At 43.2% G+C, this 26,512-nt stretch overlaps 3 protein-coding genes across 30 annotated transcripts in view; 2 read left to right on the forward strand and 1 right to left on the reverse strand.

Moving 5' to 3' along the window:
• Nucleotides 1-19,225, reverse strand: part of LOC6535493 (regulating synaptic membrane exocytosis protein 2) — a 42,348-nt gene extending 23,123 nt beyond the window's left edge. For 11 of the 28 annotated variants that reach the window (XR_005561814.2, XR_005561798.2, XM_039376804.2 and 8 more), the window contains exons 1-7: nucleotides 18,825-19,223; nucleotides 17,674-17,880; nucleotides 11,180-12,160; nucleotides 10,539-10,743; nucleotides 8,554-8,679; nucleotides 8,129-8,485; nucleotides 7,393-8,017 (exon numbers count right to left, since the gene is read on the reverse strand). Coding sequence is in view for 23 of the 28 variants with exons in the window: in XM_039376804.2 (XP_039232738.1) it covers nucleotides 7,393-8,017; nucleotides 8,129-8,485; nucleotides 8,554-8,679; nucleotides 10,539-10,743; nucleotides 11,180-11,289 (1,423 nt within the window). In the remaining 5 variants the exon portion in view is untranslated. Of the gene's footprint in view, nucleotides 1-2,131; nucleotides 3,694-7,392; nucleotides 8,018-8,128; nucleotides 8,486-8,553; nucleotides 8,680-10,538; nucleotides 10,744-11,179; nucleotides 12,161-17,673; nucleotides 17,881-18,824 lie in introns of those variants that run through there. The other 17 variants (XM_043207197.1, XM_043207184.1, XM_043207196.1 and 14 more) reach the window with 9 other exon arrangements.
• On the forward strand, nucleotides 8,963-9,998 carry LOC6535494. Its single transcript, XM_002096089.3, has one exon. The coding sequence runs from the start codon at nucleotides 9,087-9,089 to the stop codon at nucleotides 9,423-9,425; it is 339 nt and encodes a 112-aa protein (XP_002096125.1). The 5' UTR covers nucleotides 8,963-9,086; the 3' UTR covers nucleotides 9,426-9,998.
• On the forward strand, nucleotides 13,244-16,269 carry LOC26534515. The gene is made up of 2 exons (XM_039376221.1): nucleotides 13,244-13,295; nucleotides 14,488-16,269. The coding sequence occupies exons 1-2, from the start codon at nucleotides 13,244-13,246 to the stop codon at nucleotides 14,703-14,705; spliced, it is 270 nt and encodes an 89-aa protein (XP_039232155.1). The 3' UTR covers nucleotides 14,706-16,269.
• Nucleotides 19,226-26,512: the final 7,287 nt, after the last annotated feature.

Raw genomic sequence — 26,512 nt, forward strand, 5'->3', positions numbered from 1 at the left:
TACATAAAGGCAGCAAGACCCAACGATAACAATGTAAACAAAAGAAGGCACGAAAGTAAAACAAAGCCAAAGTAAAGTAAATTATTTGAGAAACCACACGCACAATCTGCTTCAAGGGGGCAGAGTGGGTGGTGCTGGGCGTGGGGCAGGAAAGGAGGAGGGCGAGGGATGTGAAAGGCGCAAAAGACCAAGAAAAGAAAGCAAAAATCAATAATATACACAAAAACACGGTCATTTCTGTCCCTTGGCAACCTTTCTTATTGTTGTTAGTGTTGTTGCTGTTGCTGTTGCTGCTGCTGTTCGTGGTTGTTTTTATTGTAGTTGTTGTGGAGAAAGGCTGCGCACAATCATCGCATTGTGCAACAAACAAAGAAAACGAAAAATCAAACCAATTTCACATTAGTGTGTGCGTGTGTACGTGTGTGTGCTTCCTGTTTTATATTTTTGGTCATAAATTTAAGCCAGTTTGGCTGACAGGCGGTGTAAGGTATGCGAGCGAGGGGAGTGCGAGAAGAGTAGGTGTAACGGGCGTTGGGCTGGCAAAAGGACACTAAAATCATCATCATCATCATCATAGGCGGCAGAGCGGGAGAAATGGGAGAAAGCAGCCGTAGCTTGTGCTATTTTTAAACCAACGCTCCGAAACATACTCTCACACACACAGAGACACGCAGGCGCATAAATAGCGCACAAATGGACGGGCGCTCACAAACACACACATACAACCACAAGCACCAGGACAAACAAACAAAATCGTACACACGCACGCACTTTACGCGTGGGCCAGCCTCAATGTTCGCATTAATGTCACTCATACGCACAGTTGCACATGCAAACAAACAACTAGCAGGACGAACAACAACAACAACAGCAACAGTAACAAGAACAAGAACAACAAACGGGCCACATCAACGTCAACTGGTGTTGGTCAACGATTTAATTAAATTCAGCCCGTTCCCCAAAGATCCTCGGCTGGTAGCATTTTAAAATAGCCAAACAAACACGCGTTTCATATGTCCTGTTACACACACACACACACACACAGTTACACACAGACGTACACAAGCTCACCCACGCAGGAGTGCGGTCTATATTTACTTATTCACAGCCTGGTCGCCCATATGCGACACATTTCGCGTTGATGTTGCGGTTGCCATTTTAGTTTTCGACCCCTTCCCTTTGACTGCCCATCGAGGAGCTATTGATTTTGTGTGTTTAATCGAAAACGTAATTCATTTCACAAATTTGTTGCATAGTTTTGAGCGGCCTTTTTGACGGGGGGGGGGTGCAAGAAGTGGAAGTTTTTGAGGCGACATTGCACACACATTCACATTTTGCGGCTAACACGAAAGCTGTGACATGTAACTAACACACCGAGAGCTCTCTATAAGGCGCACGTAAGTTTGGCTTAGTGAAATGAATTTCGAATGAAAGTGGCTGGGGTGGAGTCACCTGCCTGGTTTATTTGAATCCAAAAAAGTTGTAAGGCTACCAAAGAGTTTTCAAAGAGTTTTCTTTGAACATTTTAATCTAATTTCGCTGCATAGAAACCAACGGATAGACAAGGGACATCGACTCGACTATTGATACTGATCAAGGATACTCTATATGGGTGCAAATATTTTCTTACTGCGTTGCAAACTTCTGACAGAAATCAGAATAAAGCATTTATTAATAGAGTTTCATCTTTTACAATAAATTAAAGCCTTCCCAAATATAGTTTTTCAACTGAGTTAAGTTTATGGTGCAGTTTTGACCATAATTTTAATAAAATTGCTAGCTTTGTACTTCAATTAAATTTTATTTATTTGGATTCGAACCAGCCAAGGAAAATTTAATAATTGGCATCTACCCAAAAGTGGCTATTTGGCATTCTTTGTCGACAAATTCCAGTTGCTTTTGTTACTGATTGTTTTTTCTTCTATAAGCATTTCTGTATACTGGGTGCTAATCTATTTGCATTTTGATTTAAATATTCAACTTTTTGGCTGTCTAAGCATTTTCTTTGTGGTTTCGATGTGGTTCGTTGATGTAAGTGTGTGTGGCAGTTGTTGTTTGGTTTTTCTGTGGTTGTTGTAGCTGTTGTGGGTGCACTTCAAGAGAAGCTTGACTTACTGCAACTGACACTCACCTCAAAAGTCAGCTTTGCTCTATTAAGTTTTTAGAATTTTATTTAAGTTTTTGTGGTAGTTATTTTTGAGTTATTTTTCCATATGTCAGTAATTTACGAAGGATTTATTTTCTTGTATTTTCGGTTTTGCTTTTCTTATTTACAGATTGACTTGCTATTGAAATTTTGTTTGTTTCGGCCGTTGCCTAATCTGTGGTACAAATTGCTGGGCATGTAAGCCAACCACCTCACTCACAGCGCACACATACGGTAGGGCTCAGGTGGCACCAGTGAGCACCACACAACCACCCAAAGCCACCCACACCACACACACAGATTGCGTGGCAGTACAGTAAACAAATCGAGCGTTTTTCTTCTACCTGCTAACCAACACAAAAATGGCCAATAAAAAAAAAACAAAAAATAAAACAATAATTTTAAGTTGCTGCTGCCACCGCTTTTTCTCCTGCAAGTGTGTTGGTGAATGGGTGGGCGGTTGTAGGGTGGGGTTTTGAAGGGGCTAAGCGAATGCCTTGGGTTAGGGGTCGTAGGTGGATGGCTGGATAGGTGGGTGGCTAGGTGGGTGGAAGGGCGGCTTAGTGGTTCACTGAGTGGCTGGTGGCTCGGGTGGTTGGCAAAAGCAAAAGCGTTAGTTAGGCGCCACAATTTGCGCAGTGTATTGTTAGTCGATTGATTGATTCGAGAGCAAATTTGTTTGCCTTTTTTCGCCATGGTCGTTGGGTACGCTTTCGCTCAATTAGACAGATTTGAAGAGGCTTCAAGGTCGTGGTTACCTTTTTGCTTTTTAACACTTTCATTTTGTTTGAAATTTATTTGAATTTTATTTCAACTTTATTCACACTTTGGTTATTGGGTTTTTGAAGCTTCGGGAGCTGACCAATTAGCCTTGGCTGCTGCTCAAGGCCAAGCTCTCAATTATTTATGCTTCTGGGCCAATTAAGTACACTTTATTTTGTTTAACTGGCACCGCTGTCTCTTCACACTCTCTGCTTTCTTCGCCCGACCGCCACATGTCAGGCTTTTCCTCGGGCCTATTTTACCTCCTATTGGCTTGTACAATTTCCCACCAAGGTTAATTTTAGCCCGAAATTCACATTTCACAGAGTTTGGCTTTCGCATTCCGCCCACTTCGCTTTCGATTTCACTTACTCGGGGGCTTTTTGCGCTTTTCACTCGTATTTCGTTAGCGGGGATTTTCCGATTTTCCAGCAAACGTAATTTTGCTTGTATTATGGGTAGCAGAATATTTTTCCTTTTTTTTTTTCTTTGCGACACACGTGCGAATTTGGCGAGCGGAACCGCTGCGGCTGTTTACTCGGCTTTAAAGTTCATCGAAAACTAATTTCATTTCGATTGTATAAAAAATCTCAATGGAATTTTCGCTTTACTCTGCCGTTCGCTTTCCCTTGCGCCTACTCTCTTTCTCTCTTGGCTGCAATCGTTGTTGTTTCTGTGGGAGCCTACAACACATTTCCAATAACAATGTTACACGGCGTCCAGTCGTGGTTGTTGTTGATGCCGACTTTCCCATGGCGCTTCCAGTGCCGAACTAAAAATAAAATTAAGCGCGTGGCCAACACCGCTGCCACTGCCGCTGCCTCAGCCGACGCCGCAGCTAGCAGCGATAACATTGACAGCTGCTGCTGCCGCCCACCCCCCACTCTTTACCTACCACCACCCACCGCCCATCGCCCACCTTAGGGTCAGCGCGTTTCTCTTCTGTGTGTGTGTGGTGTTTGCGTGTGTGTTGCTGTTTGTGTTTGCCACCTTCAAGGCGAATCTCTGTGGCAAAGTCAACGTGTTTGTCTTTGCCTTCCAGCAAAGCGGGCGCTTTGGTGGGTGGTGGGTGGTGGGCGGTGGGCGGTGGGAGGGTCAGTGGGCGGTGCTGCGCGTGCTGTATGCGGAAAAGCTGCTAACTGAAGCGTTGTTGTTGCTGGCTGTAGTAGGGGCCATGACGCTGCACAAAAATCGGCGAAACTAAAAGAGGCACTGAATGAAATGACGTCGCTGTCAGGGAAAACTCGAACTGGGATGAGGACTCCATTCGGACCACAACAGGACGACAGGAGGGCAAAAAGCCAAAAGTGGCTAATGAGACGCAGATCGATGTTGTTGCAAGCTGTTTGAAAAGAGTTGTGGACACAGAGCGAGCACTTTGCCAAACTTTAAATATTCTACACAAATTTTCAAAATTATTTACTGGAGGTTGTGGACATCAGCCAGAGTTCTACAGGAGTAAGTATTGTTCCTAAATTACTATCAAGCTCTCTAAAACTATGCAACATAATAATTTTAGCCAATTCCCCGTATCCTTTGGGGCACCGTTACAATTTATTTTTATCTCATGAATATTTCTATAAATTGACGCTTAAAATCTTCCAAACAAAGGCTTATTTCTCTTATAGTAGTCATGAAAATAGTGCATCCAAACATCAACATTCACTTAAAGTATTAATATATTTACAGCCTAAAGCTTTAATTTCAAAATGTATTTAACTAAACAACATAATATAAATAGCACATCAATAAGTTTCATAAATGTTGTATATAGTATATTTATTTCTGATCTGTTCAGTTTCCTCATTCACAGGTTAAGCACAACTTTTTGTGGGTTTACGCGCGCTTCACGCCATCAGCTGCTTCTCTGCCTCGCCCACCCACTTAACCGCCCACCGTCATGGAAGTGGATGTAAAAACAACAAAGGGGTACGAAAAGGGGGGCGAAAGTTCAGCGCATGCGTTCTTGTTCAACGCAATGGTGTGTGGGAATTTTCCAAGCGACTCTTTCGACGGGAAATTCCAACGCATGACGTCTGGTGGCATTCACTTCGACCATTGTGAACTAGCAGCCACAATGGTGGGTTTTCCATGGCACAACTGTGGTGGAAAACTGATAGTGCAACTGCACCCCCAACAGGACCCACATGGCGTCCACCCAGTGCACCATTCACCCGCCCACTTTCTCCATTTCCCTTGAGACTTTCACTTGCCACGGTCCCGGTTTCAGTTTCGATTTCTTTTATCACTTTGCTGCATTTGGGCATTTAATTTACGGGATGCAGACATAAGTTTGCCCACCTGGTTATCGCTGTGGTTGCACGCCAGATCAGGTGGGTGGTGCAGCCTGTGGGTGACTTGTCAGTGGGTGGGTGAGTGGGGGAGTGAGTGAGTTTGGTGCGCCTAATTTTATGCCACTCTCCGTGGGCCACAAGCACACTCGTACTGGGAGTAAGCCTGTGGTTAAAGTTGAAATCAATAATAATTATATGCTAGTTTGTTGAAAAATTGAAAATGACAGAAGGAGTTGTGTGGTCGGGGCGGAATGGGCGGTAAGCGGTGGGTGGTAGGCGGTGGGCGGTGTAAGTGCAACATAGTTGCCAGAAACTTGCGCGCTAATGTGTAGCAATAAAAAATTTAAATCACCAAGCGCCGCATGTTGCACTGCCACCGAAAGACTACAAGAAACTAAACCAAGAGAAATCTGGGTACACTTGAAGGAACATTTTGGTACAACTACACTACCTATACTACAAACTTCTAAGAAACAAGAGCATGTTTATATCATCACTATCTTACTTGAAGTTACTGATACATCAAGTAAATCATTTTGAACGGATTGTTAAGAGAACCATTTTATTATTTATATACTCTGCTTCATAAGATTAGCCTCTTTGAATTTGTCTGCTGAGCTCAGTAATCTCAACAACTATGTATAGATGTTGATTTATTATAGTATTCTGATGATTGGTCAATCTGAAGGCTTTTTTTCAAGTGCAAGAGGAGGAACATATGGGGGCAAAACTGCAGCAAGTGCCAACAAGAAACTTTCTAATTAGGATAATAAATTTGCCAGCATCGCACTTGACAACGTCGCCGGCATCTTTTAAAACATGAAGAGCAGAAGGAAGCCGAGTGCCCACCGCCCGGATGGAAATGACACCCCCTCTTTGGGCCAGAAAAACCCCCAACCATCTCGACATCATCAGGCAAGTGCAGCTGCTTGGCCAACTTCTTGATGTTTTGTGGTGACTGCCAAAAAGGAAAGGCTGGTGGCTGCTCACTCGGCCTTTTTCCGCATTTTCCCCATTTCCCAATTTTTTTGCCAACTGCCTTAGTTTTCCCTCCCTGTTGGTAAATGTGTTTTCGGGTCAGCTGTGTGCAACCTTCCTGCCTTGCACTGGCATATAATTTATGCTGATTGCATTTAACGGCCAGTGAAAACCAAGTGAAAGTATGCGGCAGCGTCCAGGAGTGCGCACTTGTCTCGCTGGCGGTGGCTCTTTTTGCCTTTTCTCTCTGTAAACAATTTATTTTTACTTTCGCCGCTTCCGCGGCACCTTCTTGTGCACTCGACCACCACCCACCGACAGCGCTTTTCCGCCACCTCTTTTCAGATTTTCCTTTCCATTCGCGGACTGTTGTCGAGCGCCGAGTCAAGTGCCCCCGAGATAAGCGCAACGAAATGTTTCCGCTACAAAACATTCCTCGCCATTTGCCTTTCGCTCTATTTTGCCCAGGCTTTTCCTCAGTTTTCCTCGCTTTTTCCCCGAAATGGCAGAGTGCTCCTGTATGTGTGTGCCTGAGTGGGCGTGCGCTCTCTATTTTTATAGCCCCCGGCATGCAAGTTGCGTTTCCCCCTTTGCGGGGAAAATGTTTGGCAGAACTTTTCCAGTTTAGCAGCTTAAGCTTTCATTTTAGAGCAAAGCGCAAATTTGGGGGTTTCCTTATCCAGCTTTAATCGAACTTAGGGCCTTAAATTGAGCTTAACGCTAACTTATAGGATTAGTTAAATAGACATGGAAAAATTATGTATGTACACCGATAAACGAAACACAGAAATGTGAGGCAAAACAGAAACTAAATAAATATTTTATTGGCTTAAAAAGACATCGAATATCGGAGCTCAAAAACGAGTCAAAGAAAAAGACAACACACCAATGTGAGACAAGATAGTGCTACATTTTCGAAAGTTAGCTTTTAAAGTTTTTTTTTGGTTTTGGATATTGGATTTTTGTAGAGCGAGCGAGTCAAAGATAGTTTTACATTGAGAGAATGAGAGAGTAGTGAATTATATAGGAAAATTTAACTTGGACTTGGAGGTTGGGGCATTGCCTTGCGGGACATTCAGAGCGGAAAGTATGGAAGCGATAGACAGGGAGAGAGGGATCGAGGGATAGAGACATTCAAAGATCTCAGAGGAGATAGAGCAGAGATAGAGAAGGGAGGAACTGAATGCTAATTGGACAAAACGTCTGACTCACCGTCATAGTCCGATCCCGCGGTGACCGTCACTGCGCCCTGGGCAGCCAACAGCTGGTGCTGGAACTCCTCCTCGGAGCTGCTGAAGGACCTCTGCTGCTGCGAGGCGTACTGCGATCCTGAGAGAGCTCGTCGCTGCTGCTGCTGTTGCTGGCTGTAGGCACTGGAGTCCATCGCATGACCACCGCTGATGGTCAGGTTGCGGGTCAGGGGTGGCGGCTTCTGGTAGCCGCCCATCTGCATTGGCTGGCCATGTGGCTGCTGCATCTGCTGGTGCGGCTGATGCTGCTGCTGCTGCGAGGGGGGATGTTGCTGCGGCTGCTGGTGGATCTGCGCGTGGTACGATTGCTGCACTTGCTGCTGATGCTGCTGCTGGTGCTGCTGGTGCTGCTGATGCTGCTGCTGGTGCTGCTGCTGCTGCCTGGCCGCGAATTGCTGCGAGTGTTGCTGCTGCTGCTGGGAATGTTGCTGCGGCGATGGGCGATGTTGCTGCGGCATAAGATGTTGCTGCTGATGCTGGGATTGCTGCTGTTGCGAGTGCGACTGCGACTGCGGCGGATGTTGCGGCTGCACCTGACTGGGATGCGCCAAGTGAGGATGCTGCCTCATCAAACCATCCAGTTCACCCTGCAACAAGACCATTTTTGTGCTCTCAATGACCATAGCGAAATTGCTTTTCAAAAGGTTTTAATTTTAAAACATTCCGCCCTAAAAGCTGCCTATTTTCAAAGCACTCACCTGATAGTATCTGGGGTCATCATCAGGATAGGCGCCTCCGGATCGCGGCTGCTGCTGCTGCTGCACGCCGTATCCCTGCTGCGCCTGCTGCGGATTCATCGGCTGCATTCGAGATCGCTGCTGCTGCTGGTGGTGCTGCATCTGCTGGCCAGGACTCATCACGGGATCCATGCCGCTGTCGGATGCCGAGAGGCGGCGGTTCGTGGGCTGCTCCTGCTGCGAGTACTGGCGCCTCAGCATGCTGCCCGCCCGCTGCATGGGTAGGTTCTCCTTCTCGGCGGCACTGCGCGTCCTCTCCAGCTTGGGCCGCTTGTCCGTGGTGTCGTGCGGGTCCACGATGGGATGCTGCGAGATGTCCTGTCGGACATAAAGGGACAATAAACCTTGATCTGGTGACTCCGTCAAGGGCGGGCACATCTACTTACGCTGCTCCCATCCGGCTCGATGCGTCGGATGAAACCATCTTGTTGGGCCGCCGTCTTGTTAATCCATTGGCCAGTCTTGGAGAGCAGTTCCTGCTTCTTGCGACACAATATGCACACCCAAATGACCTGGAATGTGGAAAGGAGATGAGAATTTTATTGAGGCATTTAAATTGGCATAGCAGGAAATAGCATCATGTCTTTGTATATCATTTAAAATGTAGGGACTTAGATAGGCAGGTGAACTAATTTTCTCAAGTCCCATTAATCTATTTCCCAACACCGAGCATCCCATTTATGAATTTCTCAGAATATGAGCTCACATAAATGTAAACACTGATACCCCGAGTTCTGTATCGTTCAATGTCCTTTGTGTACCCTTTTCTGGTTGGCACATCGAAATGTTGAAGCCAATCTAGCCTGCCCAGGTGCTTCAATCATTTGAACACACACACATAGCTCCGGGACTCTCCGGGGAATTTACACGTGCACTGAAACGCTTTCGAATTTGCGACCGGTTTTGGCTCGGCTTTGCCATGGACGAGTTACTAAATCTGATTCTCAGCGGCATACAGCTTCAACTGGAGGAGTCTGCGGAGGATAGCGAGGAGGACATCGAAGGGGTGATGGAGGACGAAGGAGCACTGGACGGACCTGATACCAGATTACTGTACTACTTCACCAGATTGTACAACATTCTCAGTGGGAATATCTTCCTGACCACCTACGTGGAGCGCGGGCGGAGGGAATACTTTGCGGGATTCAGCAATGTGCAATTGGTGGCTCCGTTCCAGGGCGATCGACAGAGCAAGCGGTACCGCTGGATCCACCTGTCTCTCATCTTTCGCGCCTTCAGATCCACGACTGGGTCCTAAGGAAGATACCCCCACCGTGTCACAGCCAAATTGAAATTCCATTTGGCATTTTTTCGGAGTTGTTGGTCCATCTAGTTTCATTTTGCGCCCTGGCTTTCGCCTCTGCACCCCCAAAGTCCACATCTCTGCCCTTTTCGGGCCCCTGTGAAAGAGTGTTTGTGTGTGACATTTTGGCTGCAGTTCAACGGAAAAACGTTTGGCAGCACGGCCAAAAAATGATAAGCCTGGCTAGCGAGAAAAAAGCGGAGAGGTACAGGCGAGGAATCGGTTCACTGAGTAAAATAAAAATTGGAAAGTGTAATTGAAATGCAATGCACTAGAGGGGCGAAGGGATGCTATGGTGGACTCAAAGGAACGAATACGAAAGAGACTTCTTCAATGCCACCATAAGGTTTCCTGCCCTCAAGGCCACTGGTTAAGGTGCCACGAATTCAACTAAGCCGACCATCTAATTAACAAGATTTTCAAATTTGTTTTATACTAATAACGCAATAACTGAAAATTGAATGTAACTCTCTATAATTCGAAGTACCTTTGACTAAATGCCCATTTATGGCGTGTGATTTAGTACAATTCTTAGGCTAAGAGAGATATAATCTGTTCCTAGCGCCCCAAAGGGTTCCGTCATCTCATATCCTTGACCGGAGGCGTATAAAACTGGGAATTATGTCTAAATTATAAGTGTCGAATTGAGAGGCGCCAGGATGGAGAGAAGGGCAGAAGTGGGCTGCGTCCACTTCACCGCCCACCCACTCGATCCCGCCCATCGCCAATTATCCAGCGGACTACGCGTCACTGAGGACAGTTGGCAACAAGCGGCGGTGGCCTATGGCGATGTCATTCAATCCCATTCAATGGCGATGTGGCAATGAGGCGTATGAGTGATGGCTGCTTAGCCAAGCGGGAGCCGGGTCGCCAGTATTATTGGCACCATCGTTGCCCTATTTGTCAATGAGCAGAAAAAAAGTCCGACGCCCTTTACAAAAAAAGAAACATTTATTCGCTGTCGCGCGCGTTTCGACGAGTGGGTAAACCCAATGGCAGGACACTGAGTCAGGGAGTGAATCCAAAAGGAGCTGTCAGGAGCTTGAAAATGCGGAATGGCAGTCTCACCTTGTTGCTGCGGAGCGTCACCTTGCCGCCGCACCTGGCGCAGCAGCGGATGTTGCAGTAGTGGCAGATGTGGCCAACTCCGTCTGCGAACTTGGTCTTAAGGCATATGTGACAGGTGGCATCCAGCTCGACGCCGGCCTTCTTCTGCTGCTCGGATCGCTGTCTGATTTGCATTTCTAGCGTCACCACCTCGTCCTGTTTGCGTCTGCAAGGATGAATTGGTATTAAAGAGATTTAGGTAAGAGCTTGTAAGGCTTTAACAAAATAAAAAAGTTACAGAAGGATATAAATAAAATAGTTTATTAGAATTTGTCCAAAATGGGTAAATACATAGTTTTTCCGTTGCATGCTTTTATAAAACCCTTTAAAATATCCTCACAAATTTAAAAACCATTTTACTTATGGGTATAAGTGCATAAACACTTTACTCTTTACAGTGCTACGGTTATCTCAAGATCATTCGAAGTTAAACATTTGTTTAACAAGTTTGTTAAGCTGAGGCAGATTGTGACTTCTTAAAAAAAATGATGTGAAGGTACTTTCCACCCACTACGAAGTAAGTTAAAATATCGATGCGAAATGTATCTCGAAATATGTATAATGTGAATGAAGCTGTATCTGTATCTCACGCCGGAACTTACCGCATGATCTCGTTCTGCTTCTCCTCCTCCTGCTTCTGCCGCATAAGGACATTCTCGATCTGCATCCGCTCGTGGGGGGTGAGGTGTGATAGGTCGGGCATTTCGTCCATGGCTCCGGTGTGCGGGTGTTCTTTGGTAGAATTGTGGTTGTGGTCGAAGTTGGATTTTTCAGTAGCGTTGGCTGGTCTTCTTAGTCGCAGTGTAATAAGTTTGCTTGCTTATATTCATAGAAATTGTTGATTTACGTTTTCGATTGAATTTAAAGCTTTTCTTGGGGGATTTGATAAACTTTTCTTGGAATGCAGTTTCGCAGTATTTATAAATACGTTGTTATTAAATATAATTATTTTTTTGGATTACTTAACCATTTCCGATAGAAAATCACAGAGCAAATTTCAAATTTTATGGTTTCCTTTTGTTATTCGTAATGAACGCTTGTTAGTTATTTTATTTAGTAGACTTTTGGAAATTCGTTGAAAATTGTTTACAATGCACTCCTCGTCCTTCTGTGTCCGTGTGTTGAATGTGTTGTGTGTTTTTTGCGCTCCGTATGCTTTTACTTGTGTTGCGGTCTGCTCCTGTGTTTGGTTTTTTTTCTGAGCCCTTGTGTGTGTGTGTGTGCGTGTGCCCTCTGACCCCTTTTCACTGGCGACTTTCTTATTCTGCTCAGTTTGTTGGTTTGTTTGTTTGTTTTGGTTCCTTCCTCCTTGCTTAGACCTTTGTATGTCTTCGGCGGAATGCAAATTTTAGTGGAAAACTCGATTCGGACTTTTGTTTCATTTTTCCAACGCTCTATATCGTTGCCGGGCCTTTGTTGTTGTTTCTAATTGCTGTTGTTGTTGCTGCAGCCCGTGTCGAGTTAGTTGCGTCTTGTGTTGCTGTTGCTGCCCAGTGCGTTGCAGTGCCATTTTTGCGTTGAGATCGTTTCGAATTGCAGGCCACTGGGTTGAAAGGAAATAAGTAGCCCCTAGCTGTTTAGCACTGCAAGGAGAGAGGAGGGGGATGAGTTATATAAATGAAACAGGAGTGTAGTTTTATCTTCCTGAAATATTTTGTAAAAGCATAAATATTCCATTACTGAAAGAGCAGTGCAATTATCCTGAACCCACAGGATAAGTTTTCGAAATATGAATACCATATTTATCTTCCATTTCCTTTTTTGTTTTCAATACCATCTCTTAAAATCGTATTAAGCTGAAGCAATAAAAACTGGCCATACATTTAGCCGATTTATTTGCACGGAAATGAATGCAAAACCCTTTCATTGCAAGTGAAACATTTAACTAAATCTCGTAAACTAAACGCAGTAGGAAATTTAAAACACAAAAAAAGTAAGCGAGTAGGAAATGAGAATTTTAACGAAATGAGCAGGCAAAAGTGGGTGGAACTAGGACAGGAAGTGCAAAAAGGAGTCCAAACGAGATGCCGGGTCGGTCAGTATCTGGCCGCAATGCAAACATATGTAACCGTATTTATGGCCATCAACGTGCCAGGGCAAACAACCAGCCGCAAAGCCCGGCAGGTCCTTTGGGGAATGGAGGGGGCCGAGAAGGATACGGCTGCACCAGGAAGCCAGGAGGGGCGACGGGGAACTGCGGTTGACACCGTGACGCACGTACAAAATGCGAAAATATATATGAGGCCATGCACAAATGCGCTGCGAGAAAAAGATTACACATTTATTGTATGGATTGGCGGAATCATACGGTAAGAAGATGTATCCCACAAACCTCTTTTCATAGGGTTTGATTTCAAACATTTAAAAAAAATAATTCAAAAAATTGTGCTAGTACTATTAATATCTTTTTGTAAACTTTTTACATACAATATCCAGTTTTTACTCTAATAGAAATCTAAAATGTTGTTAGTACTAGTTTGTATCTTAAGTACGAAAGTTCCCAATACATATTATAAATACAAATTACATATTTTACCAAAATATATTTCAAGATAACTAAGAATTGGACTTTGATTTATCCTGATTTTCACAGATTAATATGGATAACTATAAAAAGTATGTTATCCACTTTATTTTTTCAGTGCCTTCGCTGACTCTCACGCAAAATGAGAGATGAGGGAGAGGAGGTGGAGGCGATGCGGATATCAGGCGGAAGGGGTAAGAGGCGGGTCGGCTATTTATACAGATAAGCCCGGTGAAGGAGTGAGGAGTGCGTAGTGCAGAGTGCAACCGGAAGCAGACACTTCACTAGCAGGGGAGCAAAAGATGCTTTCATGTGCCTCATTTCCTCCGCCTGAAAGGCGTTCGAAATTAGCATTCAATGGTCCAGGAAGCAATGCAAGTCATCGTAATTAAAAGACGTCAAGCAGCCTGCGCAAAATAAAATAAGCCCGGCAAACAGCCGACTTTGCCGGGATATCGAACTCTAATCTCATTTGAAAGCAGCAGCCAGGATAAGGTAAGGACAAACTTGGGCAGCATATTGCAGCAGGAGCTTTGATTGCATGAATATTGCAGCATAGACAGCAGGTCAGAGATGTCTGACTTAAATGGCCGTTGGTTATGGCCGTTGGTTATGGCCCCAGCCGTCACTGGAAACAATTTCCCACTCGGAAAGTAATAAAACTTCATAAGACTTTGTCAATTTATCCCACCCACTTTCAATCAAATTTTGTTGGCGTAACACTAAAACCCATGTCAAATTATGAAGTACATGAAAAATGCGATTGAATTCTCTCATGAATGTGTATTTATTGCTACTTTATGGTGCATCCTTCGGGACATGAACGGGACGAATTCCCATATTTACAGGGCGAAAAAAGATATAAATTTTTTTACAATTCTAATAAACAATATAGTTGCTTAAAGCTTTATTGAATCTTTATTTATTATAAATAATTTTATAATTTCAACGAAACTAAACAAACATTAGTCAAAGTCAAATGATGGTCTACTTTGATAGCATAATCATATCAAATGTATCACTAATGCATGATAAGTTTAAAACGTTATGACTTTCTCTATAACTTTCTTACTTTCCCAACAAAAGGGTCATTCTAACTATATGTGTAAGCCCGTTAAGAATGCAGTTCTTAGTAACATACATTTTATAACATGACTTTATAAGATGACTTCACCTCTTGGACTTGCCTGTGCAGCTGTAACCCCCTCTTGGCCTATAACGAATATAGTTTAAGCGAGATAAAACCAGCTTCCAAGGTGTTTATGGGCCTGCTTTATGCTGCCATCCACAGAGCTCCTCGCCGGAGGACCTCTTGTACGTATGGTGTATGGTGTATGGTGTGTGGTGGACGGCGTCTTGTGTTTCAGCGGGAGCTCTTGAATTGATAATGCAGCAGATGCAGTACGGCTTGCAACAACAGCGCCATCGTGCCATGCAAAATTGATGGTTTCGTTGGGTGTTGGGATGTTGTGGGGATTAAGTGGCTGCTTTATGGGCGGCCAAGAAGTAGGACATCCATGGAGCACAGAACTTTGGACCTCTTATGGCCTGGCAGGAGCAAATTTAATACCGGAAATCAATCTTGTGGCTCTTCAATCAATTGATAAAATGGCAGATATTGCACGGCCTGTTAGCTTTCTTCTGGCCTTACTCCTTACTCCACAAATAAAGCGAGGAAAACTGAGCTCTCTCTCAGGAGAGAAATTGAGAAAACGAGAGAGGAAGAGAGCGGTTAACATTTCACCACGAACTTTTACTTAATGCGCGCGCTTTTGAGGGCCACAGCAGTTTAACTGCTGAGCAAGGAAAGTGCTGAGTGAATTTCCCAGGAATTTCCCGCTATGAATTTCCATGCAACATGCTTCGCAGTAGATAGAAAATTTCTTGCGCTGACCGCGCGAACTTAGAAACAAGAACAACAGCAACAACAATGGCAGTTATTAAGGCAGCAAAAAAGCACAGCAATGGAAAACCCCAAAGCAGAGCGGAGGAAAAACTTATCAGGCACAAGGATGAATTATAATAATAATGAAAAATCCAGGGGTGCGGGTGCGCGGGGCACATTCTGCATTCCTTGCCCACTGGCCAAGGTTATTTCACATTACGCATACGCCCCGCAGCCCACAGAACTGGCTGTGGCTGGTTATGGCTCACCAACACATGGGCTTGCAGGGCACAAATGTGAAAGTTCACTGCCAGCGAATGCAGCTGCTATTTGTTGTGCCTCTTCTGGTCCTGCCGCTCCTAGCGCTCCTGCCCCGCTGATAATTGACACTTTCAATTAGCTATCGCAATCAGCAACAAAAGCGGCCACAACAATGTGCCCAGGAGAAGGGAAACCTCATCGGAAATACATTGTACATTGGAAAAGCTTGAAATGAGTGGGGAGCAGTCAAAGTGCACAGCAACACAAGAAAGCCATCAAGCAAAGGTCAGAATGCTAAATGGCCAACCGCAATCGAAAGAGAAACGAATTAAATATGCAGGCTTGTCATCTTTTCATTAAGGCATCCCAGTCAGATACTATTTTTAAGTTAAATTGTGAAAACTAAAACTACTTTTGCTGCATTAAAATTTGGCACTATAAATACTTTTACTTAAAAAGTAATATAACTAAATATATTAATACAACCATAAGTCGAAAACGTTAATCCTTGTGTACGGTAAGCTCAAAAGTCCTTTTTACTTGAATGTAAACTAGGACAGAATAATATACGATATACATATGTAAAAAAGGCCAGAAATAATGAACAATTTATTGTCCTCCATAGAATATTAGAATAGTTGTCGAAATAAAAGTAAAACTAGAAATTATCTAGGTAAATGTTAAATACTCCCTTTCTTTGGAAACCATAAGTTTATTATTTCTACTGCAGTTTTCGATATCTTTCCTGGCACCTAATTCCCGGAAAAACAATGCTCTCACCTCCGATTTCAGCTGAATTTTAAAGTGCGACACCTTCTGTAGCTTTGCATATAGTTGACCAACTGAACGGCGAAGCTTCAACTGGTTGCACGTTTGTAAACTGGGTCATTTATCAACTGACATCACCTGTCAACGGGGGATTTCCTTATCGAGCAATATATGTATTTCAGTCTCCGTGACGTCACGTCGCCCATGGAGATCGCTCGAAATTTATGCAGATAACTGAATTGGCGAGCGAGTTTTCATGGCGTCAGCCATTTCGAGCCAACGGGTGCAATGCACTGTACTTTTGTAGTACTCGCAGGACACAAGCAAATAAACACGCACACTTATACACTCTAATAGAGCCATAAAAGGAAACGTGGCCAAGTCGCCACGTTTGTTGTTGCTGCAGCCAAAAACTATAAACGAGGCAATGACTTGGTGACTTTTTGCGGCTGCCTGCCAAATGGAACGTCTTAGGGGCATTTTCCCCACCAGCCTGCTGACTAATGACCATTTTGCAGTCGAGGCTAGCCGCCTTTCGTTTGATTCATGGCCTAGGGCCCATTATTGCACTTATTCATTCATAGTTGCAGCGCCGGCCAGCGAACAGAAGTCATTGACTGGGCCGAAAAGGATATCTGTGTGCTGGAACAATGCCACTTTGTCGTTTGACTTGTTCAACTTTTTCAATTGTGCGCACAATTTCCATGCAATTAACGGCGAACAAATGCGGGCGACAAAACCTGTCAAGGGGGGTAATATATAGGGTATGGCAACAAGGCGCATTGAATATGTTCAATGGAGGCTTCAAGGGGGACATAGTGGCAAAGGGCGAGCAACGACAGCGAAGCATAAAAAGCAATTTCATGCACCCATTGAGCAAAGGGTGGGGAATACAGTGTCAATAGATAGTTGTTTCAGCGATGTCCAACCAGCCAACAGAACGCCCACACATCCTCGCCCACTTGTTTCCAAACAACAAAGCCCTTTACCAATTGTGGGCTCACTGCCATTACTCATACGCCCCTTGTGCATTGTCAAACATTTATGACGTCTAGTTGGGCGAGTGTATTAGTGCTCTAGTGTGTTTCGGTGCTTGTGTCGTCATTACCACCATTTGTCTGTGGGGCAAAATACCCATCCACATCCCATTCCGCCCAATACCGTCCAATTCCATCCAGTTCCATCGCACTAAATCCGATCCGAACCCACTCCTGCGATTCATTGTTAATGCCTAGTGACGTTCGCCATTTGCCAAGTTTATCGAGTGAAAAGGAAAATCGATTCCAACTGACTGCCTGTTGCTGTCTGCTACTAGTTTACCTTTTAATTAAATTTAACGCCCATCGAAGGACCACCCACTACTCACAACCCACCGCACACCAACCAACAAACCAACGTCCAACGCGCACCACCCACATTTACTATTCATTATTGCCCAGTAAACAGAGCAGTAACAGCCACAAAAGAGAAGAAAACTGCACACAACAGAGAGAACAGGGGCTAAATTTGCTTTATATGCTGTGGCAATTTCTCGGCCATTGTTCGTCATTGTCTGGGGCAACTGTTGATGTTGTTGCTTCTTGATTCGTTGACTTTGCAGTACGTAGTCCCCATGTCACATGGCACTACTCGGAATACCCTTTCATGGATTTACTTACATGCATTTCTCTATCAGATTGCTCTGCAGACGGCGTTGTCTATTCGTTCGTTGTTTGTGGCTTTCCTTAGTTGAGTTAATTTATTTGGTTTTATATGCTGTTGTTTTCTTTTTGTTTTTTATAAGAAAAGAGTTCTTGTTCTTTAGTTATTTTGTTGGCTATTTACAAGGGTTGATTTAAATTTCATATACTTAAAAAACTTGAAAACTGTTTGGTAGAAAGACATTGGTTATGGCTTTTAATCATTTATGTGTATTCCTTAATTTTGGTAAACACTTAGGCGGCGCTCGACATTTGTTGTTTCTCTAGCGAGCTTCGCTTGTCGTCTAAGTCTAAAGTTGAAGTTGAGTTGTAATTATGTTGCATGCTGCCTCTATTGTTGTAACACTCACACACACAGTCGCACACATGGGGGAAATAAAAGAGCGAGAGCGCGCGAGTGAGCGACTGAGAGAGCACACTGCAGCTGGCAGGAAATAGTGGGATGTTTTTGTGGCAATATTGGGTTTCCACACACTGAACGGAGGCCAAAGGCCAACACGGGTTAGCCAAGTTAATCATACGCACTGTTGTACATAAAAAAATATTTACTCCGCTGCAGATTTCGATTCGGAAACATTTCAAATTGAATGGAAATTTTATTTAATTGAATCTCTTTTGTAATAATTCCTTATTTTTGATTGTGTGTGGTGAACTTTCTCTCTCGTTAACTGTCGCTCTCCTTTGACTTTTCACCCACATTAATAGTAATTTTTTCCATATGAAATTGTATTAACTTTATGAGCTGCCAAAGCTCTATTTAAAAATATAATTTTAAGACTTTAGCTCCAAGAAAAAGGACAACCGTCAACTGCTACAGACCCCGAGTAGTGTGTGAGTGTATGGCTTAATTTTTCTGCATATTTAATGCGTTTATCCGCACCGAATCCTGGCCAAAAAGGATCACGGCCAACACAACAAAGGAGCGTAAAGGCGAGAAGTCGAGGAGAGAAGAGAGCGGAGAGAGGAGACAGGAGAGTTTTTGGTGGGATTGCGTGGCGTTGTGTGTACAGAAAAAAGCAGCCAGCTCACGAACGTCGAAAAAAAGCAGGAAAAAGTGAACGAGCAAAATTTTGTAGGGGAAACCAATGAAAAATGCAGAATTTTCTTACATTTTTTATACACTTTCTTGTAGGTTGTTGGAGCTGTTTTGTAGTTGTGGTCATTAGCTTAAATCACAATTGGTTTGCACTTAGATTTTATGTAGATTTGTGTGTGTATAACATATACGTATATATCTATATATATGCTTGTATGTAGGGCTATATATATCTATGTGTGCAGCATTCCATATGCGCAAATTAATTTTCCGTTTAGCGAACTCATTTTGTTTGTTTGTTGCTGCTTTTCGCTTCGTTAATTGTTGTTTGCTGGCGCCAAAGCCTGGTATGTGATTTGGTTGCTGTTGCTGTACTGCCTGCTGCACCAACAACAACTAGATGGAGTGCGGCGACAACAACAACGACAACGACGACGGATGCGACGACGGCAACGACATCACGACGGCACAACAACGACTGAAAACTGGACCCGCAGCTGGAGCTGGAAATGCTATATAGCCCACGATATGGCCCACCTACATCAGGAATTCGCTTCGATTGTCGTCAGCAGTTCAGGAATTTCTCTCTCGCTATCCCCATATCACTCGGATTCTCTCCTGAAAAGAGACTCTCTCGCTCTCTCTGTCTCTGTCTCTCTCGTTTGCGTGGTGAATTGGCCAGGGAGTTGTTAACCAGGCAAGTGGGAACACATGTTTCTCTCAGTGTTATGAGTGGCTTTTCATATTTCATGTGCAATTTTAACACCTACTACAAACTAACTGCTCTAATAAATGTTAGTCAGTGTGAGTGTGAGTGCGAGTGTGTGTCTCTGAGTGTGTGACTCCAACTTTGCCCACCCACCGAATACCCGCCCCTTTGGGCATTACATGCTCATATAGTTGTTTTGCGCAAACATTAAACAACAACATCGTGTTGCATATTCATAAAATTCAACTCCTCATTCTGGAGGCGTGTATGCTTATGGAAATGTGCCAAAAAAAACCATTTTCCATTGCATTTGGGGATGTTGTTGCAGTAGCAGCAGCGCCAATTTGGAACGAATCGCTCTTTATTGCATACGTCGAGGGGCAGGAAAGTTTTACCTCCACTGCGAATGTTATTGAATATATTTGGCAGCAATATTCCTGAACAAGTAAAAGTTAAATATGCTCCTTCGACGTTATTTATATAATATATATATATATATGAGTTATAACTAACTTAGCTTTTCTATTGGTATCTGTTTATTACTTGAAACCCTTTTAGATCCTTTAAATCCATTTCAGGAAAGTGTATTTTTGGATGGCCAACTTCTGACCTTAACACGTCACGTGCTTGTCAAAAATATCCAACACACAAAGCCCATAAAATTTTTACACTTCTGTTGCATATTTCGCAATTGGCTCGAGTTGTCGTCGCTGCTATCGCTTTTATCTGCCTGCTTATCCCAGCCATCATGAGATTTGGCGTAAATTGTCACAGCCACTCCAGGCCAGCCGTCCGTTCAAGCCCTCGGCCAATTTTAGCCCCAGTGCATTTCCTTTACTTTGGTTGCCTTTGGCAGAGCTACAGAGAAATAAATAAGTAATACATTACGAGTATGCAGTATCAGGAAATTTAGGCAAAATAAATTAGAAGTCCTAGACTCTAAGCTAATATCCAGTGTTTTATTATATACTATGTAAAAATTTTCAATATTATTGGTAAAAAAATTGATTATTATAAATTACCAAATAAGTCTGCAATCACCGTTTCGTATTTGGCTTTTCCTTAACAGAGTCCAATAAAATAATGGTTATGGCATTTGCTGTAATATATTTAAGGAATAAGTGAACGACAAAGCAACACATTGAGCAGTAAGGTAAAAAATATTTGTATTATCGTTCACTAAAATAAAACGTTTGGTTAATATAACTACAGATTTTTCTCACGGTATGACAGCTGAAAACAGAAAGATAAACGCGTTTCTGGCTGTCGAAACTCTTATTCCATTGCTGATAGCCTGCTCACGTGCAGTGTCTTCGGCTCACAACACTCGCACACCCGCACACTCGCATACTCGCCGGTACACACACACTTGCACTCACTGGCACGCTCACGAAGGGGAGCGATTGGATATCCGGCGGAGATGAGAGAACGCTCCGTGGGCGGGGGGAGTGGCAGGCGGAGTCTGGGAGAGCCAGGAGCTGTTTTTGGCCGCCAGCATTTTCCGATGTTTCCGCTTACTTTGTAAGTTTGCGTGTGTGTGTCGGCGTGTGTCTGGGCGGCTGACGTCATTGAGCTTTTTATTGATTTTCATTTTAACCAAGAAAAAAAATAAGAAGAAAACATACTTGGGCTAGGACGAAGGACAGGAAGGCTAACAGATGTCATCCAAGAAAACGCAAAATGCGCAATTAAAGAGAGAGATTGCAATGGGGCTTTCTAAAGCAAGTTTTTGAGAAGACTTTCTTTGGGGTTTTAACTTGGCCAGCGAGTTCTATGATTCATGATAATTACTAGTAAAAGATGCTTTGCAATTGGGAAGAGTTTTTTCAGTTGATTTCAATTTGGAAGTCTATAAAAGCACTTCAACTACAAGTGTAAGTCCACAAACGTATTATGGTGAAATTTAAGTGACTGTTTGCAAGCTCAACTGCGTAATCAGCCTGTTTATATAGCACTGCACATATAAACCTAATGTATTTTGATTTTGCTATTATTGTTTGCCAAACAATCGTTATGGCTGATTTTGTTATTTTTGTTGCCTGGTGGAAGCTGTGAAATATTGGGTCTATTTGCACGGCAAATTAAAGAATGCCTGGTTTTAGTTGAGTACGCGTTTCGATTTAAGTTGCACATTAACATATTGTCATCAAATTAACGGGGTATAGTTTCTTTACACACGTTGACAGTGGGTTATCATAACAAAATCAAATCATAAATAAAAATATATTTTGTTTCCAAGGTGTTTTTATACCCGTTACTCGTAGAGTAAAAGGGTATACTAGATTCGTTGAAAAGTATGTAACAGGCAGAAGGAAGCGTTTTCGACCATATAAAGTATATATATTCTTGATCAGGATCAATAGTCGACCACGCCCACAAACCGCCCAAAACTGCCACGCCCACACTTTTGAAAAATGTTTTAATATTTTTTCATTTTTGTATTGGTCTTGTAAATTTCTATCGACTTGTCAAAAAACTTTTTGCCACGCCCACTCTAACACCCACAAACCGCCCACAGCTGCCACGTTCAAACTTTTGAAAAATGTTTTGATATTTTTTCATTTTTGTATTAGTCTTGTAAATTTCTATCGATTTGCCAAAAAACTTTTTTCCACGCCCAAAAACTGTCAGTGTTGAAGATTCTCATTCGCACTCATTAGTCTCAACTTTCTCGCTTTTGTAGTTCCTGAGATCTCAGCGTTCATACGGACGGACAGACGGACATGGCTAAATCGACTCGGCAATTGACCCTGATCAAGAATATATATACTTTATATGGTGGGAAATGTTTTCTTCTGCCTGTTACATACTTTTCAACGAATCTAGTATACCCTTTTACTCTACGAGTAACGGGTATAAATATTTCTTTCAATAAGAATTAAAATATATTTTTAATACTTTACTTACGTTATAGAAATATAATATATGTTTTTCTGAATATCTACATCTACATCAAAGGCGACACCTGGCGACGCGCCTTAGCAATCCGCTTGTGCGGCGATCTGGGAACTTGGCTATGTAAGCTAAGACCGCCACCGGAAATAGGGTGGTTTTTAGTCGATTTAGCTACCATTTTAAAAGTGCGCCTTTAGTATTCTCGAAAATCCTGCGCAGACTTAATACACTTGCTTTGTTTCGCTTTGCTTTGTTTCGGGATATGTCAAAGTGACAATTCCGTGAAGGCGGACAATATGAAAGCTATATGTGCGACAAGAGAGCGGAAAACAAACAGATGAAGATAAAGCCACCCCCAAAAAGCCGCCCCTTGCCGTATTGCACGGACCCCCAAATGAAAGACAGCCAAACAACCCCCGAAAAAGCAAGGAAAAATTCAGAAAAAATACCTGAATGAGATTATGATGGGCCTTGAAAGAAATGCAAGGGCCGAGAAAAATTGAGAATTTCATTTAAGGCGGGGGATTAATTTTAAGGAGATGCACAACCCACAACCAGCACTTAACAGCACTGTGTGTGGGAGCTCTCGCAGGACTTTCGTTCGCTCTTTTCTATGCTCTCTTGGATGCTTTTTGGATCTGCGCGCAGCAATCTCAACGAGATGGGGCGAAAATCTCTAATAAGGATGCCCGATGATGAAAAATTCATGGCCTGGCATCGCACGCATCCTGCGCTGGCTCCTGAGTAAACGAAAACACTCCGATTCAGTCACACGCAGCGCAGAGGTCAGCGATATATACAGTGAAACCCCCGAAAAATAAAGCCAAATTGAGACATATATCCGAATTGTGCAATAAATAAAGCGCTGCATACCACAGGGCGCAGCCAACTAGTTTCGAAGCCAAATCGAGAACTTCTTCAAATCGCGAGTGCCACCAAAAATTGATTGCTTCGAATTCGTAGGCAGTGATTGTATAATTTCCATTGCTTTGCTATATATACGGGTGTGGGCGCCCAACGGCAGCGGCAAAGAAGATATATCCCTATATATCTTCCAGGATATATTCCAGGATACGGATTAACCCAATCTGCGCCAGAGATAATTAGCGAAAATGCCAAGTTCCAGGCTTGAAAACTTGAATAAATAATTGCCAGCCCGAGTTATTGTTGTTTGTGCGCCTACGGTTTTTTTCGGTGAAAGCGAATGCGGGCCCAAAGCGGAATCGGAAAAAGTTACTGAAATACAACGGCAGAAAAAAACGAATACATAGAGAATCTGCCGCTGCCGTTGCCGCCTGTAAAAGCAAAGCGGAGGGGGTGGAGAAGGAGCGAGGGCAAAGAGAGCGAGAGGAAGAAAGCGCGGAGGTCGCGGAGTTGAAGAAAAGAGGCTAGAGGCGTAAGAGAAAGCGGCCATTACTGCGAAAGAGAGCTGGGTCGGAAAAGAAAGGCGCAGAGAAAGTCCAAGAGATAACATCGCAATTTTGTGGAACACATTCGCGGTGGTTGGAAAATTTATAAACAAACATTTGACTCCACACAGAATGCTGAGAAAATAGGAAACTCATAACAAATATATTTATGAAATGTAACTTAAAAAGAGAGACTCATATCAACACATATCATTAAAATATTAAATAACTAAATATACAAAAAAAGCTGAGACAAGCGGCAAAATAACTCCAGAAAATACCTAAAACCCAAAACGATATTTTATTAACTTAAAAAAATAGAAGCTGATGCGATAACCATACATATCACGTAAAAGCGTTTAATGCCAAAAGGCGAATATGAAAAGTATATCTAATTAGCGCATCAAATGTAATTCAAAACATTAATGAAATCTACGAATTGAAACGTAAACATATCATGTAAAACGCCCAAAAAGCTTGCTGAATCCCTAATCAAGCTTTTTTATCTTATCAACAAAAAAAAAACAAAGCAAATGAATTAGTCTAAGGAAAGTTGTGCAAATTATCGCATACATATCAAAGCTCTTGCAAAGAGTAAATATAAATATTATATTTACAATTATCTAAGAACTAGTTAACTTTACAAAACCAGAGAACAGTCATTTTTGTTAGAAGTTTTACATTAGTTGTCCTAAATATAACCCGAAATCACATATCATTGAGGACACCTCAGCAAAAGTCTTAAACTAGAAAAACTAGAAAACTTATTAATTATATAGACTGCGTGTTTATGAATGCTAGCGAAAATATTAATTACTTTATCAAGCGGACCAATTGCAAATGACGAGAAGACTTTATTGAATTCCAGACAACGGATCGCAATACCTGAAGTTCTTAAAAGGTAAGTTTGACAATAATGAAACCATTAACTGAAAATGGTTTCCTTCTGAGGGAAATTCCGTACACTTATTGACATTCTCTCCTGCGTCGAAGGGGCTCTTAATTAGAAAATTAAATCCAAAGAATGCTTTGATGGTTTTGGCGAGCCCCAGATGTGTTTCCATACGCACCCGCTACCCCGAAAGCAATCATAAACTTTTTGCTTAAGGCGTGTGAGCTTAGGTAATCCATAAAACAGCCTAAAATAAAAGCGGTCGGGACCCCAACATTTTATGCGCCAATGGCTCTGGAGGGGATTGGTGTTCCGCTAAACCATAATGAGCCTGTCGAACTGAAATTTGTTGCTGCAGCGCTAGGAGCATGCCACAAACATCCGCAAGCACCAGCATACGGGACAAAATCAATAGGCGGCTATGTGTGTGCGTGTGTGTGGGTAAACAGCTAGAAAAATCAACCAACACTCACGCGGTGGAAAAGAGGCGGTGGAAAAGCGAAGGGGGATTTTCGCCAGCGTCTCCACGCGCGCTATTAAAATTTTCATTTTTATGATTATCGCTGGCGAAAATCCGCAACAATTGTGCCGGTTCACACGATTCACACGGTGCAAAAGGGACTAAGGACACGGCACACAGGCAGCAGGACACCTACGATGACGAAGCCGTTAGCAAGGAAATACAGTGCGTATGCGTGTTATTTCTCCGCGACTGAGCAAATGGGTAACTTTGGCCATAAAATTAAATTTAATTTTCAATTATCGCGACTGGCAACGGTTTGCTTTGGCCTTGCAGGAACTGCACCCTACGGCGGAATAGCGCAGCGATTAAAAAATTCTCCAGTTGGCCGGAGCTGGAGTTCCTGTTGGCTCACCTCTTGGCCATTAGAGCTGTGGCCACTTTAAGGCCGCTCTCGCTGCAGCTGGCTCACTTTTGGGCATCAAAAATTCATCTCCCAGAGCTCTCCATCAGCATCCAGTTGGCCAGTAGCATCTGCTGACTTTTTGCCTTTTCGCCTTTTCGCGCGCACTTTCCCATTTTCCCCGCACTCACTTTTCGCCATTTTCTTGGCCTGGCTTCTTCACTGGCCAGTTGCCACTGGCCCCTCTTGCCGCCCCCTTTGCGCTTCATGCGGTTCATTTCGGGCGCCTGCCCCTAATGAGTGCAAAAACAAGAGAGAACGCTATAGTCGAGTTCCCCGACTATCTGATACCCGTTACTCAGCTAGTGTAAGTGCAAAGGACAGTTTTTGGCGGTTTGTGGGAGTTAGAGTGGGCGTGGCAGAAAGTTTTTTGGCAAATCGATAGCAATTTACAAGACCAATATAAAAATGAAAAAATATCAAAACATTTTTCAAAAGTGTGGGCGTAGCAGCTTTGGGAGGTTTGAGGGCGTTAGAGTGGGCGTGGCAAAAAGTTTTTTGGTAAATCGATAGAAAATTACAAGACTAATACAAAAATGAAAAAATTTCAAAACATTTTTCAAAATTGTGGGCGTGGCAGTTTTGGGCGGTTTGTGGGCGTTAGAGTGGGCGTGGCAACATGAATCGACAAACTTGCGCTGCGTCTATGTTTCTGGAGTCTGTATGCTTAGTCTCAACTTTCTAGCTTTTGTAGTTCCTGAGATCACAGCGTTCATACGGACGGACAGACAGACAGACGGACAGACGGACAGACGGACAGACGGACAGACAGACGGACGGACAGACGGACATGGCCAAATTGACTCGGCTTTTGATCCTGATCAAGAATATATATACTTTATATGGTCGGAAACGCTTCCTTCTGCCTGTTACATACTTTTCAACGAATCTAGTATACCCTTTTACTCTACGAGTAACGGGTATAATAAGCTT

This window comes from Drosophila yakuba, chromosome 3R (genome assembly GCF_016746365.2).
Source record: "Drosophila yakuba strain Tai18E2 chromosome 3R, Prin_Dyak_Tai18E2_2.1, whole genome shotgun sequence".
NCBI lineage: Eukaryota > Metazoa > Arthropoda > Insecta > Diptera > Drosophilidae > Drosophila > Drosophila yakuba.